The sequence below is a fragment of the Zootoca vivipara genome, chromosome 11 (assembly GCF_963506605.1).
Source record: "Zootoca vivipara chromosome 11, rZooViv1.1, whole genome shotgun sequence".
Classification (NCBI taxonomy): domain Eukaryota; kingdom Metazoa; phylum Chordata; class Lepidosauria; order Squamata; family Lacertidae; genus Zootoca; species Zootoca vivipara.
In genome coordinates this window covers 37,587,489-37,604,371 of record NC_083286.1, presented here as the reverse complement: position 1 = coordinate 37,604,371, position 16,883 = coordinate 37,587,489, and the positions used below count along the sequence as shown (strand labels likewise).

Here is a 16,883-nt window from a genome sequence, read left to right as displayed (position 1 = left end):
GTGAAGAGCTTAACTTTCCAAAAGAAAAAAGCCGAAACAAAACAACCAACTTTGAGAATTCCTGTGAATTCTTGAACTAGAGAATATATATATATTCTTAAGCCAGCAAATATTGCTGCAGTGCAGTTTTCATTATGTCATCTATTCTGTATTTCTTTTTTTGCTTCCCTTCCCAGAGCATGTTTCAGACGGCCTCTGGGATGATGCTATCTCTCAGTAGTCCCAAACCCCAGTTAATTACACTACTAAAAGTTTCTGAAAGAGCTGCTTATATTATTCATCCATATATAGAGAGTGGCTTGTGTTCACTCTATATTCATATCAGCTCAGGCGGCTAGTATTATACCATATAGCAGAGTCCTCTTAGAAAATTCGGAAAGTAGGCCAAGTTCAGTTAATTTAAACTTCAAGGGGAAATGCAGGCAAGGAGGATGAAAAAGCTATAGAGATTTGACCTTTGAAAGCCAGTAATTTTCAAGCCACATTGGATTTGATTATTTTTTTTCTTGTTGTCTGTATAGAAACAACATCTTTCATAGCTTATTGACAAGCATTGGTTGAAGGTTCTAGTGCAGTTCTATTTGTTTCTCTTCCAGGCACAAATTCTTCTCAGAGTAGCTCTCCAAGTTCAAGTGCACCCAATTCTCCAGCTGGTTCTGGGCATATTAGGCCCAGCACACTTCATGGTTTGGGGCCCAAGCTTGGTGGGCAAAGATACAGGTCAGGAAGACGCAAATCAGCCGGCAGCATTCCTCTCTCTCCTTTGGCACGGACTCCTTCTCCAACACCTCAACCAACATCTCCTCAGCGGTCTCCATCACCTTTACTGGGGCATTCAATTGGAAACACCAAAATAGCTCAGGCTTTCCCTACAAAAATGCACTCTCCCCCCACTATTGTCAGACACATAGTTAGGCCTAAGAGTGCAGAACCACCAAGGTCTCCTTTGCTCAAGAGGGTTCAATCAGAAGAGAAACTTGCCCCTTCTTATGGCACTGACAAGAAACACTTGTGCTCTCGCAAGCACAGCCTGGAAGTAACTCAGGAAGAAGTTAATAGAGAGGTATCTCAACGGGATACAACCCTTCAGAGCCTGGAGGAGAATGTTTCTGACATGCCATCACTCACACGTGTGAGACCTGCTGAACAAGGCTGCCTGAAACGTCCCATTTCCAGGAAGCTGGGCAGGCAAGAATCTGTTGATGAGCTGGATAAAGAAAAATTAAAGGTTAAGATAGTTGTGAAGAAGCAAGATCTGGCAGAGAAACAGGAATATTTGCAGAAAGCAAGCACCGTACATGAAATTTGTGGTGAATCAGAAAACCCAGTTGCCTCATGCTTAGAAGAGAGAGATGGCAAAAAAGCATTTCAGAAAGCTTTGGAAAGATCAAACCACTTTGAAGCTAAAATTGCAGCTCTGGAGACAGAGTCAGTAGGTGGCATGCTAAAAGACACCCTTCAGAAGAATGCAAGCATGAGATCAAATGATTGTACTGCTTTGGATGCACACACACCATGTCATGGGCCTCCACTTAATGAGCTCAGTCATTTGTCTTATGACTTCAAAAGAATCCCCCCTCCATGTACATTGCAAAATGTTCTGCCTCACTCATCTGACAAGATGCCGAATGGGAAAGGAGAAAATGTAGATAAAACTGCACCAACAAAAGAATCTGTCAAATTTGAAAGATTAGATAGTAAGCTTGCAAATATTGATTATCTTCGGAAGAAAATGTCCTTTGAAGAAAAAGATGACAACTCCTGTCCAGTGCTAAAGTCCAAACTGACACCAAGTGTACATGAATGCAATCAGCTGAGTGCAGTCAGACCTATAAACATGCTGCAAGATTCCAGCTCAGTGACTGAAAGCCGATCATTTATCAGCAGTGCTCATGCCACTCAGATTAACTCTGTTCCTTTCATTCCTCTCAAAGGATTGACTGGCCGAACAGAAGCTGTTGTGGAGAAATCAGCCTTGATTTCCACAGAGTCGCCTGTCCGAAAGAGTCCTTCAGAATATAAGTTAGAAGGGAGGTCTGTGTCTTGCTTGAAGCCAATTGAAGGCACCTTAGATATTGCTTTAATTTCTGGGCCACAGTCTTCAAAGACAGAAATGTCTTCATGTGCAGTTGCAGGGGGCCAAAATGCCAAAAACAATGGCCAACCACTCATCTGCCAAGGAGGCATCAGTGTAAAGGTTGAGCCGTCTTGTCAGAAAGTGCAGCCACCAGCCTTTCAACAATCCAGTCCTTATGAATCTAATCTACTAAAGTTTGAGTCTCCAAAGCCAAATAAAAGTACTCCGAGCTCACCAGCAATGCCTGTGACCATTGAACAGCAGTCAGAAAAGACACTTTCCAATTTCAGTGCTAAATGTGACCCCTCTGTAAGGGTGATTAATCAAAAGAAGGAGGTTGTTCAGCTTTCTGCACATGAGGCTAAATCCAGCAGTTCCCAAAACCAGAGTTCCAACTTGACCAGTGGCAAATCTGCCCATGCACAGGGAAATCCTGAGAAAGCCAAACGGAAAGAGAAGAAAACCTACAAAGAAGGGCCAGACAACCACACAAGGCCTCAACCAAGTGATAGCATCCTTCCAGAGAAGCCTAAGGCAGTTGAGATTTCTCCATCAAAGAAATCTGTTACAGACATGTCACCAAATCAGGATGCAAAACGCATTCAGAGGTATTCCTTTGATTTAGCTGCTCAGCAGCAAATACGTGGAATAGCAAAAGTACAAATAACAAGCTCAAAAACAAAGTTCAAAGATGTGCTCAAGCCATCGGTAAAAGAGGATGATAACACCACTAGAGACTATTCAGCAAATGAGTTGGGCCTGCAGAAAGCAAGTGGATATTCCAAGCCTGAAGCATCACTTCTGGCTGGTGTAACCGTGCAAACAGACCAGGGAGAAAAAGAACAGAAGCAGCCCAAAAATGTGGAGCCTCCAGCTGCTAACAAAGAGTCCAGCATTGCTTCTAGGCAACAAGGTAGCAATTCTGATCTTCCCGCTGCAAAAGAATTATTAAGCAGGCCCTGTGTATTGGATGCTCCTGGTTGTTGCAGCATTAAAGATAATATGAGACCTGCAACGTACATGGAAAACAGCACTGTTAAATCTAGACCAGTTCCTGACACTTGTTTCTCGAAATCAAAACATTCTGAAAAACAGACACAAAAGCAAATAGCTACAAATGTAAAAGAAAAAGAAACTGGCACTCATGCTTTGGCCAGCTCTTTGAAGGAGGGGAAAAACGTCAATAAGTCTGCACTGGATTCTTTTTCACACCCTTCAAGCTCTCGGAGAAAGCTAAATAATGAGCATATACAGGCAGAAAGGCATCTGGTCATAGAATGTGGGTCAGAACCCTCAATCCACATCAATAGCACATTGCCTGAAAAACAGCTTAAATCCTCCAATAAAAAGCAGGCAGCAGCAGTAGCCCCAGATGGTGCTAAGCATTTTCAGAGGCAAGAGATGGCAAGTTTAAACGATCCTGTTGATCAAAAGCCATTCAGTATACGTACCAAGCAGAACACGCCTGCCAAGACATCGCCCGCTGTAAAAGAGGGCTCCTTGTTGAGCAAACCGGCCGACAAGAACCCGAACATTCAGGCCACCTCTGCGGAAATGCAACCTGAAGGGGGGAAATGCAAAGATGCACTTTATTTTCAAACTGACCATGGGAAGCCGGATCCTAGCCTTTCCCTTAGCTGTGATGCCAGAGGAAAAGCAGTGGAAAAGGCAGTCACGGGTGCGAAGAACTTTCAAGACACTAAAGGAAAAGGGCACATGAATCAGAAGCAGCTATCCGAGGGGAGCAAGCAGCATGCTGCAAAACATTCCTCCACCCCTGCTTTGCAGAGTTCATGTCGCGCAGCTTCAAAGCAGCTTGAGTGCCCACCCAGCTTCCCTGAATCTAGGCCGGAAGCCCCTGTTCTGCCTTCAGCAAAGGCTAGCCTGGGGTCACCCGAGCCACTTGCACTGAGCAGCAAGGAAGTGAAAAAGCAAGCCAGCTCTTCCTCAGCAGACGGCAGGGCAGAAATGACTAAAAGTGTTTCCCTGTTGGGCTTGCACTATACTCCGTCCCCTGTGGAAGAGAACATTCCCACTTCAGACTTGGCGGGGAAGCACAAAAGCCAAGAGAGGTCTCACTCTGCTGTGGACATGAAGGGGAAAGACCCCGGTCTGCCTCAGTCTTCTGCCGCGAGAAAACCGAATGTAGGTAAAGATTTGCCAAAGTCAGGGACTCCAGCTGACTCTCCCAATGCACTTTCAGCTGACAAAGACTCTGCCCGGCAGAGGCGAGGAAAGGACACCTCCCGAAGCAGTCCTCACAAAAAACCCTCCCAATAGCAAGACGTGCAAATAGGACTGCTTAGTTGAAAGCCTAGTGTCTTGTCTTGTCTTACCTTCAGCACTGTGTAGTATTTTCTTGCAGAAAAGAATATTCAGCGCCACTTAAGCAGGGTTTGTAAAGAAAGGACTCATTTCCTTCCCTCCTCAAAATTCCTTCCCAAATGTAACCGGTTAAACTGTTACCATATTGTATTTGTACAAAAATACTTTTACAATTTGAGAGACAGGTTGTGGGCGGGTGGGCGGGATGACAAATTGTCTGTTGTAAATACTTACTAGTGTGTATCGTTTAGAATGTAGTGTCTCTACTTTGCTGCTGATTGCATTGTTTACTGTATCTTTTTAATGATAGTTGCTTTGCCACTAGTTTGCCATAATTTAAGAAGAAGCAGAATTACTAAAACTTGGGCGTAGACAGAACCCACAAATATATATTGGTCTGAAGGGAGAAGAAAGACGCTCCATTCTTTCCTTGTTCAAAAAGCTGTGCACAACTCTAAAATAGAAGAAGTGATAAATCTAGTGACTTTCAGTGAATTTAGAATTGTATTTAAGAGCTAGCAAGGTTGGTATTATGGTGGGGAGCTAACTTTGCTAGTTAAAACTGGAGCTCTTCAGTACACAATTTCTGCCTCTTGTTTAGACTATGTGCATGATTGGGAAAGAGAAGTCTCCATTATCATGGGTACACCATCCCATTCATAATATAGTTTTCTAGTAATATGAAATTGCCCTGTGTTCTTTCATCTCATCCTGGGCTTAGACTAAAATACATTTGTGAGCTTAGTTCCTGTTGCCTTGATTCAGGTCACATTTATTTCTGTCCAGGCCTTTCTGGTATGAAGAACACACAGATAGATGTGCATGGCATAAAGTGTTAAAACAATTTTCATGTACACAAATGAATCATCTTTGTCATAATAGGTAGATTTGAGCATTTAGCAGTTCAGCTTTCTTTTCTATTTTATGACAAAAGTGGTGAAGTGAGAAGGAGGCGTTTTTCAGCATTGTATCTAGATGATATATCAAACACCTGATAACATTTTAATACCTAGCTGGGGCCTTATGTTGTAGATTAATCTTGCTGTTTTTAGCAAGTCATCCTAGGTTTAACATTTTCCTTGAAGTACATTAAGTAGCTCTATACATTTCATATTGTGATCTTTATTTGTATGCAAAAGAAGTAAATGTATTTTTTTTAATGAAAAAGGCATTCTTTTGTAGAAAAAAGGGGGGCTGTTGGAGCTTTTTGGTGCTAGAATGTTGGTGTTCTTTTTACTTTTTGCTAAGCCTTATTTGAATTTTGTGTATAGTGGAATATGTCAAATCTGTCTGATTAAATTTGGAGGGAAAGTATTTGGTGTTTTGGAAACATGTACAGCAACACTCCAGAAAGATTATCACAGATAAGTATGCTAAAATGACTGGGATCCACAAGACAATTGTGCTTTTTTTCTTCTATATTTCCTGCAAAAGCTCATTTAATGCTGACCCTCCTTCAGAGCATGCCCCCCGCCCCATTTCCCTAGCTATATTTACCCAAGCATAACCCAATTATGAATTGGCTGCTTGTAGGTATTTACAAGTATGCTAAATGCATTTTCCTGAGAAAAATGAGTAAACCAATTGGGATTTTGTTCATTTTTGAAATCTTTGTTAAGAAAATTAAATTAACCAGCAAGTCCCTGTAATTTTCCATACAGTGCTGGAATATTCTTTTTCTCTCCATGTGCTCATGAATTATTAAAATCAACTGGGGGAAAACATTTTGAAGTGAGTGGTTCTAGCATTTACAGCCTATATCTGTGCTTTGGGGGTTTGAAATAATTAAACACTAATGCACTCCAAAATCATGACATTTCTATCTGGGAGTTATCCCATAGTTTACATTTGCTTGCAAGTTAAAAACCTTCCACTTGTTTCCCTTAAAGCACACCTAGCTCTCTTGTTTACAAATGTATCTTTTTATGTATATTTTGTATAGTGCTTTATCACTTCTGCCAAATACTTCCCGCCTATTTTAGAAATGTAGTAGCACCTAAGCTTGCATTCATGTAGTTCCTTGTTCTTGACGTTTACCTTACAGTGAACTGTTAGAGATCCTCTTTAGTGTGTACTCTTTTGTCAGTCTATGTGTTGGTTGTATATTAGAATGACCCTTTGTAGTTCTTCCTACTGTAGATTATCAAATTATTAAAAAAAAAAGAGTTAGGATCTGTGCAATAAAGTGTTTGAAGTCTTATTTTCTTTTAAGAAATCCACAAGGATGACCTAACCTTTGGGTATTGAATAAAATTATTTATACTTATCAAGAACATTAAAATAAAACTGAGCATGAAAGGGAATTGAGTCGGTTTCCTTGAATTTTCACTAAATATGGGTCTATAAATGCACAAGCAGAAAAGGAAGGAGGAATCCATCAGTTCCATTGATAAAACATATTCACCTTCTCATGTGAATTGCATAAGAGGACATTGCAGATAGCCAGAGGCTGCTGTTGTTCAACAGCCCCCTGGGTCCCAGGCCTCCACCATGTTCACACATTAAGGAGGGGGTAGCATACATGCATGGACTTTCCACACATTCTGGGTTCCAGAACACTTGGGAAAACTGGTGCATGTAGAAGTGGTCACACAGAGACTTTCCCCTGTAGACAGCCACACCTAACTGCACAACCTCGGGGCAAGGCTAGCAGTGCGGTTTGCTGTGGTGCCCCCCAAAGTATGCCTAAATATAGAAGAGTAGCACAGCAACCACAGCAAACTGGGATAATGCAAACAGACTTGCAGGACTGCAGACTGAATTCCTCTATCGGACAAATGACCGTGGATGTGTAGAGTGAGACATGGAGGGCAGGGCAGGAGGTGACAGAGACTCAACATGGCCTCTACTAAAGCAGCTACCGGGGGGGGAGAGAATGGAAGAAGAGAGAAAAAGAGGTCCATGAGGGGTCCTACCACCAGCAGGGGAGGGGAGGAAGAGTGATGGAGTGGCAACTCAAGTACAACCATCTCTTGTACTAGCCCTTCTTAGCAGGGCAAAATGGGGAGGGTTTAACTCCCTTTATGCAGCAAATAAATAGATGGATCTAGGTAGGTCCTGGAATAAAATACATATGGCTGCCACACCACATCCAGTTTAGCCCTTATTTGTGTGTGTAATATTTACCCTCTTTAACCCTTGTGAAAACACATTAAACAAACAGTAATGAAAAAGAGAACTGCCTTGCTGTTTATTATTGTGGCATTTTTATTCCAAGTATGGAAGCCAAGGCTGAGTACTTCTGATTACTTTCAAGCTTTTTCTTGTCCAGGAGTTAGCAGGAGTCTTCCTTGCCAAATGATCACCTAGGAAAGAACAACTGCCTTACATTTTTCAGGTTAAGATACTGTGAACTTTACCCTGACCTGGTGCACTGTGAGGTGGTCAATTTTGGCCTCCTATATGGCACTGAGAATGAACTCTACCTGGAAAATGCAAGACCAAACAGTAAACTCTGGCTTTCTCTTATTTCCATACCTTGCAGTGATTTCCTTTGCCATGTTATCTCATGTCAAAAACAAGTTAACCGAGTGCAGTACAGGCAACTCCTGATTTAGGCGCACCCGAATGATGTGGGATCACACACATGCACACTGCACCAAACCTGAAAACAGCCCCCAAATGTCATAAAGATGTCGTGAAAAGGGGTTGGGGTGGAGCAGAGTGGGCTTATGCTTGCATGCGTTCCAAATGGAACCCCCATGCAAAATGAGACTGCCTGTACAGTCAACAAAAATTAGTATCAGAAAGTGGAATTCCCTTATAAGCATCTTCCTACTAATTTGTTGGCTTTTGTTACTCTTCTGTATCTTTTCTTTCTCCAGGAACTCAAAGCTGTTGGTAGTTTCTCCTTAAAAAACGTATGATCAAAATGAAGGTCACTACAATTACTGCTATCGTAACAAAGGCAATCAATACTACTTGAGCAGTGCTAAACCCACAGGACAGATTTATAGAGAGGAGCTTAGAGCCTGCTAGTGATTTGGGCTCTGAGCACATGGTCTCTTCAGAGTCTTCAATTTTATCTATGTTTTGCTTGTACCAAGTTAATAATCCAATATTGGAACAGGTGCATTCCAGTGGATTGTAACTTAAATTGATTACACTCTGGCCAGATAGGTTAGCCAACATACCACGTGGGATAATATGGATCCTATTGTTGGCAAAATTGAGATATATGTTCCTGAGGCTGGAAAATGCATCTGAATTGAATGCAATAAGATTGTTGTGGCTCAGGTCCATGTGTTTTAACTTCTTGAGGCTAGAAAATGCCTTGGTTTGTATAGCCGACAATTTGCAGGAAGATAAAGTTAACACTTCTAAATTGGGTGCCTGCTGAAAGAGGTTGTCTTCCAGGATGGTCTTGGATTCGAAGTTATTTCCATTCAGCTTCAAGACAATAAGATTCTCCAGACCTTGTAAAATGTGCGGGATATTGAGATCAATTTTAGAGTAAGAAAGGTTCAGAATCTGCAAAAAATGCAGGTTGTAGAAGGGTGCTTGGGAAGCGTTGATGAGAATCTGTGTGGAAGTGAGGTCCAGAACCTTAAGGTTAACGCTTTCATTAAACGCCGCGTTGTGGAACCTGAGCTTGCTATTGTAGCTCAGGTTGAGGTGTTGCAAGCTGCTCAGGCCACGGAGCGGCTTGCTGCAGCAGTTGGCGCTTTCTATGTGACAGCTGCTCAAGTCAAGGTGCTGCAGTTTCGACAAAGACCCTAGGCACCCAGATCCCAAATCCAAGCCTTTCAGATTCCCCCTGAGAGAAATATGGGTGAGGTTGGGGAAAGCAGAAGCCCTGATATTGCAAAGGTGCTCAAATTTGTTCTTGTCAAGATTGAGTTCCCTCAGGAAATTCAACTGAACCAGGCCAGTGGGTAGTTGGTCGATCTGTGTGTGGGCTATGTCCAACTTTTGGAGTTTGGCCAAACACTGGAATGTGTCCGCTGAGTAGTATAGGAAACGGTGATATGGCAGATAGAGGTAGTCAACAGAGATGTTGCAGATGCCCTGCAACATGGTGGGAGTTATGGGAAGGGCATCTCTATCCAAATAATTCCCAAGTCGAAGAGCAACAGTACTGGTACCCTGCAGCCCTTCCAGGATCACCGAAACATTAACACGACCAAAATCCAAAGTATAGAAAAAAATGGACCTGAAAGCCCTGGTCTCAACGTGCATAATATCGTTGTCTGCAAGAATGAGAGTCAGATTCCTGACTCGTTTTAATACCCTTATGTCTTCAGCTGATATTCTTTGTATTATGTTCATCTGAAAATCCAAATATTTGAGGTTCCTAGTTGGAAAATGTGATGGGAGCTCTAGTGATTGGATGTAGTTGTCTTTTAGTATCAGTGTCTCCAAGTTACCCAGGTCCTGCATTGGGATGAATGATAAACTACTGAGTCCTGTTTGGGTTAGGTCAAGGTGTCTCAGAGAGTGAGGTCCAGCGAATGCTCGCTCTGCCAGAAACAGAAGATTGTTTCCAGTCAAGATGATGGTCTCCAGGTGAGCGTTGTTTCTGAAGACATCCTCATATACCCAGTTAATTTGACACCTTAAAAAACAAAACACACACAAGTCTAGCATTCAAACGCTGCAACTGTATATGCTTATCTTATTAAGATACATCTACGGAAACAATAAAAATGGATTTCCTGCTTTTGCTTACATGTTTAATGAGATGAGAACAATACAACTGGCACAGCTGTAAATGGGAACATATTTTGCACCAACCTAAATAGGCACTGCAATTCTTTGTCTCTCATTCAGTCAGCACAATAATTTATCTTTGCACAATGAAATAATTTTCTCCTTCTCTGCCCCATGTGTGCCCTAAATCTGTTCTAGGGGTTCCCAAACCCTCTGGAGCAGATTGACGAGGGTGTGAAGGGGAAATTCCATTGAACAGATGTGTGTGGATGGGTACCCAAGTTGTGTGTCTGTTTTTAATCAATGTGGATATCTGCTCATTTCAGGCTGAGCATGAACCACTGTACCTTTTTGTAGCCATGTTCCAGGCTACAATGTTCCAGGAACATTCCAATGCACCCGCTTGCATAAATCCTTGTAAGTTCCTTCAGTCATATAACAAAGCATTTGTTTTTGCAATTTTGTTGAAGAGCAGCTTTTCACACTCCTCAGCTATTCTCTGAAATTGAGACGTTTGTTCTCCTTGCCTCTATTCATTTGGTTTTGGCAGCACAATTTGTATGAAAAACAGAATTCTGAGTGCAGGTGCAGGGCAGTAAGTTTTGTATCTTTGCTGTTTGTTCAATCATGAGCCATTAGTGCCTGTGTAGGGGGGGGGGCTTAATCCTCCCTGGCCATATTGTGGTTTATCCTGTTTCCTCTTTCCTTGCAAGATAGGTCAGTCAGTTTATATAGATGTCAAGAAACAAAAAATGCACCCAGAATTTGTCATCTAGGACTTCTTTCAAGACTCTACTGCAGGGTAACGAAGCAAGTTCTATGAATTTCTGGTCTAGCAATATGTGTGCCTTGGTAGGGTTTGGTTTTGCCTTTCAGGTGATTTTGCATAGCATTATAGGACTTGAGGCAGCAGTTTTAGGTGTCAGTTCTAGGCTGCACATAGCATAGCGTTAGGTAATAGCACTGCACAGGTTGTGACTGTCTAAAGGCTGGCGTCAGTTTACCAAAACTACAACGTTTTCTAACAAGTACTGATTTCACAGCAGGGTGGATAAAAATCAATGGTTTTTTTAAAAAAATCAAAAAAATCGGATTTTTTTGATTTAAATCGGATTTTTTTGATTTAAATCGATTTTTTTGATTTAAATTGGATTTTTTTTAATAAAATGCTTTTCGAGGAAAACATATTACCATCCAAAGGTTATTCCATCATGAAATAAAGATTAGTTTTTTAATTTTGTAGTATAAGGTTGTATATGTTTACCGTGTTTCTCATATTATAAGACATGTCTTATATTTATTTTTTTCTCAAAAATACACACTATGGCTTATTTTCAAGGGATGTCTTATTTTTTTCCTCCTCTTCCTGCCGCGGCCGGCATTGCTGCTGCGCCTATCACTATGTCTTATTTTCGGGGTATGGCTTATATTCCTTGAATGCTTAAAAATCCTGCTATGGCTTATTTTATGGGTATGTCTTAAAATATGAGAAACAGGGTAATTTTGGGGGTAAATAAATTCCATTAATCTATTCACCTCTTCCAGAGGTTTTTGTAAGATTATTGGGCAGTTTCTCTGCCTACAAGATATTATCACAGGTGCTTGGTTTACTTTTGCAGTTCTCAAAACTGAATTTGACTCAACAGAGATCACATGCCTCTTCTTCACAGCAAAAATGTTATAACATGAACAGAGTTGAGAAAAAGACCTTAATCCTATTGTTCTACAAACCTATGAATACAGAAGCAACCCCTTCAGTGCTAAGTTTCAAGAAGTTCAGTGAATAGAAACGAAACAATATTTTTCTGATTGTTTGGAGTGCACAGTATTTAAGTTTTTCATGTGTAGGCTGGGCTGACAGTCTAAGTTTCTTAATATATATATATATATTGTTTTTGTTTAGCCAAATTAGTTAACAAACATGGATGTTTGTTTAAGCAAATAACATTTGCTGAAATGTTATTGTTTCAGTTGAATAAATCTATTTAAATTGTTATTATTAAGGTAATGATTATTTTTCTCCTTCCTAAGTACAACAGTAAAGTTGTCCAAATATGAATGATTAACCTATTAAACTGGGGATAAAAAAACTAATATGAAAAGTTGTTATTCTAAAAATCTTCATCTACTTGCATATTAAAGTTATACCAGCAAGAATTAGTCTTTATGATTTAAATCAACTATGATTTAAATCAAGCCTTACTGACTAGTGATTTAAATCGTGATTTAAATCAAATCCACCCTGTTTCACAGTGCAGTGACTTGTGGGAGCAGGTTTGGGTAGATGAGACTTCTAGCTTTGAGGCTTATATAGATTTCTTGGCTGTAACCACAAGTACCACTTGCTTGAAAAGTTGGAGTGAAAGTCCCAATTTGCACGAAAAGATCTTGCATACCTTGTTAAGTCTAAATACACCAGATCTTTCAGCTTGCTGAGTGTTGATTGTTGAAGGGAATACAGGAAGTTGAAGCTGAAATCAAGGACTTGGGTTATGTTAGGTAGTTGCTCAGGAATCTCTTTCAGTCCCAGATCTTCACAACTGTAGCTTCTGTTAGCAATAAGCTGAAAAAAATTACGCACAGTTTTATGGACCCACACACATTGTGCATCTCTGTTGGCACAATGCAATCTCTTGTAATTGGGGTTTGTTTATAAATAAATAAATTTCTTTTGAAATTTCTAATACTGTCCCATCTCTGTATTGGCCTGAATCTGCACCAGTGCCAAAAATGGACTCTGCCTGGGAATCGGACATGCTATCTCCTTTTTATTTTTGCATGGAAGGCAAAGTGAATAAGTATTCTGCAGCAAATTATTCTGTTATTGTAGTAACAGTATCAGCAAGGGCCTTTTGTAGTTTTCAGAAACTCTGGTGTTTGTATCTGAAATCAAAGGCTGGTGACTTCTTTAATTGTCAGACAACTTACAAATTTTGAGAACTATAAAAGGAGGGCAAACCTGAGGGGATTTCCCCTCACATTCTGGAACCTGCTTTTGGCACCTCCACACCAGCTCATGTTTTATCTAAGGTGATACAGGCTTTATTCATATCTCTAAGAAAACTGCCTGGCAGAGAAGTGATTAGAGTCCAGTCCAGGCTGCAGGTTTTCACAGCTGTGTTGGCTTTTTAAAAAAAGGGGGGGCGTATTTCAAATGACTGAGGCTGCAATGGGATTCCTGAATAGAAAGGTAAAGGGTTGTGCTTGGAGTGTCACTTTTAATCTGATCTGGACTCTTCTTTCTGAAACTCTGTGTATGGGGGAGGGGAAGGGACTACACCAGAAGATGTAAGATATTAGAGTCAATATGTGACTGTGCACTGTCAAGATCAGGGCAGACCAAGTGGGTCACAAAAAGTAGTTCGATACAGAACCTGTGCCCCCACACTGCCTTGTTGCATTGCAGGGAGCGAGGCTGAAATTTGACCACCCACCCGCCAGCCAGCCCGCCCACCCTTGAGCTGCCTTCCCAAAGCCGGATAAGCAAGGCGCCACCCCTCCCACCTTCCCAAAGCTAAAAAAAAGCCTAACTAGAATTTGCGAAGGAGGCTGGAGGACCCTGTTAGAGCCCTCACACCTCCTTCCCAAAGCTCAGCACCTCACTTAAGCAACTTTGGGAACACAGTGCGAGGGCTGGATGGTGTCATGGGTCAGGAGCCAGCTTCACCTACTGAACAGCAGCCTGAAGGGGAGGAGAAGGTGGAGTGACTCCACCTGCAGCTGATCAGCCTTCAAGGACTCAGAGGAGAAGGCACTGATGAGAACCAGCTGGCTTCAGCCTCCTTAAGCAGTGCTTCCAGCAGCAGACAGAGGCTGGTAACAGCGCTTGTAGTTCCTGGTCCTATTTTGCTTCTTCCAGCTCGTTTTGACCCTTGACCCCGTGATCTATGGATTTTCTGACCCCAGACCATCTGACCACATGGGTTGCTGCTGTTCACCCAACCCTAGGACTGGACCTGGCTTCGGATTCTGACTCTGTCTCCAGGCAAGTACACCTCAGAGACTCTTCTGGTTGGCTGGCCTCCCATTCCTCTGAGCCCTGCATGTTGTTGCTTCACAATGAGATTACAAGTGGGGGCATCAAATGTTTCCGAGGGGCACCAAAAAAGGCCTTGAGGGCCACATGTGGCTCTTGGCCCATGTGTTAGACTGCCCTGGTCTCAATGATACTCATAATGGAAACTCTCCAAATCAAACCTGGAAAGGATGTGTTTCTAAACAACTTCTTCAAGTGCAAATTCTAGTATTGAACTTCGTGTGCTAAAAGCTGCTGTCGTTGTTAGATCTATAAAGGACCTACATACAGATTCAGAGTGGGACCATGGTCTGAATAAGCATTTGAAGCCCTCCCCACAACAGCACAGTCCCAGTCCAGATAGGCTCCCAGTGATTGATATTCTTTCTCTCTTTAAAGCCTAAGCAGATGCTACTATTGTGGTTAAGATCAATTCTAGTTTGGCCCTATGCAGAGGCCATTCTTAGTTCTGTTACTCCTAATTATCCTTGAAACTGGAGTGGGATCTGTGCCAGATGACAACTATTGCAACAGGTTAAAACATTAAAGTGGAAAAAAATAGAATAATTAAAAGGGGAAGCTAAATGCAAATGTTAGTGCTCCTCTTAGTCTCTAGCTATTTTATCTAATGGGGGGCATTTTTTTCTGCTACTGTATAGAAAATGCCACCTCTTTTAACAAATTCTGAAAGCACATTCAAATGCACTAATCAAGTATTGTTATCGCAAAGGTAGTTCTTTGATAAGGTGAAAAGCCGAAAGAAATATTTACTTGTGTAACTGTGACTCGTCTTCTCTGCTACATCTATCAAGGATGCTACTGCTTGCAGCATAAAGTGTGCAAAAAAAATATATGGTCTAGTTCTACAGAAATTAGGTACATTTAAACTGCTTATAAAACAAAGCACCGGTTCAGAAGCCCTGCTGCAAACAGATTAAAGGCACCAGTGGTCTGTTTCATTACAACCCCCTCTGGTTCCAGAAAACTCCTAGTAAAATGTCCATGTGCACAACACAGTCTGCAAAATATGTGCACTACCTTGAAAATGGGTTCTCCGTCATTGCCTCTCATGTCTACATGTCCATTTAAAACTTCTTAGACACAATTCAGGACAAGATTTTGCAGACTTGTCCCTTTGCTTATTGATATGCTGCGCTGTATGACCTCCCTGCAGAAGATGTGCCTAAATCTTTGGTGCAATAGGCAGCAAGGGGCTTACTCCCAATTACTGTATCAGGGGTGCTATCTCACCCTCAGTATTGTGGGTGCCCACCCCCACAACATGGATGTGCACTGCAGCTTCTCTTCCTCCTCCTCTCTGCACTCAGCAAGGCACTGGCGGAGGAAGGGGGCGGGGGAGCGTACTACCCCTGGCACCACTGCCCCCTGGCCACCACACCCCCACAGGCCACACCCCCAGGACATGACCCCGCCCCCGGGACATGCACCAGCCACGCCCCCAGTGCTGGAGCATGAAGCTCCGCCACTGCAGCAATGCACCCTTTATCGTGGGGAGGGTCTCAGACTTGGAGGCAGAGAGACTTTGCCTCTGCATCCCAGCCCCCCCCCCCAGTAAAGGGTGCCTCGCTTGCTGGCTGCGGAGGGCAGAGCTGAACTGCTTCTCTTTCGCAGGCTGTAATCCTAAATAAACTTCCCATTCGCCAGTGAACACTGCACTACTGAACACAGTGAAAATGCATAGCTATAAGGCTAAAATTGCAAGTACAAGCGAATAAAGGTAAAGGGACTCCTGACCATTAGGTCCAGTCATGACCGACTCTGGGGTTGTGGCGCTCATCTCGCTTTATTGGCCGAGGGAGCCGGCGTACAGCTTCTGAGTCATGTGGCCAGCATGACTACTAAATCACTTCTGGCGAACCAGAGCAGCACACAGAAACGCCATTTACCTTCCCGCCGGAGCGGTACCTATTTATCTAGTTGCACTGCTAGGTTGGCAGGAGGAGGGACCAAACAATGGGACCTCACCCTGTCACAGGATTTGAACCGCCGACAAGAGAATAAACTCTCTTAAAACAATGAGAAACATATTTCTAAGTAGATATACGTAGAACTGTCCCTATTAAATTTCACACTAAAATGGCACAGGGTTATCGCTGCTAATTTAAGGTTTGCCTTTTCAGCGAGAAAGGATCCTTGAGGTCTAGAAAATTTCCCTGCCTGAGGCCGGTTTTTAGCAAATGTGCTCCGAAGGTACAGCATTGTCCCTGATACTTTTGTCCCACCAACTGCAAATTTCATAGCTAACCTGATGTTAGCATGCAAGTATTCACTGCCACAGATTAATTATTGATTCTCTCTTGAAGACGCTTTTCCCCGAATAGAGAGACAAATAAGTTATCACTCACCTCAGTGCACATCATATCTGCTGGCTTGGTTACTTCACAGCTAACATCTAAAAGGCCCATCAGAACCCAGCAGAACGTGCACCAGGCCATTAGGGGGGGTTATTAGATTCTCCACACAGACGAGCTGCAGTAATGGAAGTCAGATGAAAAATAATTTTCCAGAATGGGGATTTAGAAAGCTTTGTTAAACTGGAGATGTGAGAGACAAAACAGCCGTCACAGCTAAAAAGAAGTTTCCTCTTGAAGCCTAGTCATTTATGGGCGCTGCAGCCAACCTTTTCGGTTCCTTTTTTCTGCCCCACACTTAAATCCTTGCATCAGCCTGGCTACTTCTGCATTAAATGTCAGGAAATAGGCATGTGAAAAGAGGATTTGGTCTTTGGGGTTCACTTGGTGTCATTGTTATTTTTATTTTATTTTAAAAAAAGAGGGGCCAGAACTCACCATTTTC

At 42.3% G+C, this 16,883-nt stretch overlaps 2 protein-coding genes across 13 annotated transcripts in view; one reads left to right on the top strand and one right to left on the bottom strand.

The window, feature by feature from the left end:
- The window catches only part of MAST4 (microtubule associated serine/threonine kinase family member 4), a 216,539-nt gene extending 211,939 nt beyond the window's left edge, over nt 1-4,600 (top strand). For all 12 annotated transcript variants that reach the window (XM_035099909.2, XM_060280257.1, XM_035099907.2 and 9 more), the window contains one exon: nt 597-4,600. In XM_035099909.2, the coding sequence (XP_034955800.2) occupies nt 597-4,357 (3,761 nt within the window). In that variant the 3' untranslated portion in view covers nt 4,358-4,600. The remainder of the gene's footprint in view (nt 1-596) is intronic.
- Nucleotides 4,601-7,447: 2,847 nt separating this feature from the next.
- Nucleotides 7,448-16,659, bottom strand: CD180 (CD180 molecule). The gene is made up of 3 exons (XM_035100260.2): nt 16,433-16,659; nt 12,448-12,614; nt 7,448-9,956 (listed from the first exon to the last, which is right to left on the bottom strand). Exons 1-3 carry the CDS (start codon nt 16,520-16,522, stop codon nt 8,231-8,233), a joined length of 1,983 nt encoding a protein of 660 aa, XP_034956151.1. The 5' UTR covers nt 16,523-16,659; the 3' UTR covers nt 7,448-8,230.
- Nucleotides 16,660-16,883: the final 224 nt, after the last annotated feature.

Bases quoted from the DNA above. Each gene is read 5' to 3' on its own strand.
- CD180 (XM_035100260.2), bottom strand. From the start codon at position 16,522: ATGGCCTGGTGCACGTTCTGCTGGGTTCTGATGGGCCTTTTAGATGTT. The intron at 12,615-16,432 runs GTGAGTGATAAC...AATTTTTTTCAG, and splicing joins CAGATATGATGTGCACTGAG to CTTATTGCTAACAGAAGCTA. The intron at 9,957-12,447 runs GTATGCAAGATC...TTGTTTTTTAAG, and splicing joins GTGTATTTAGACTTAACAAG to GTGTCAAATTAACTGGGTAT.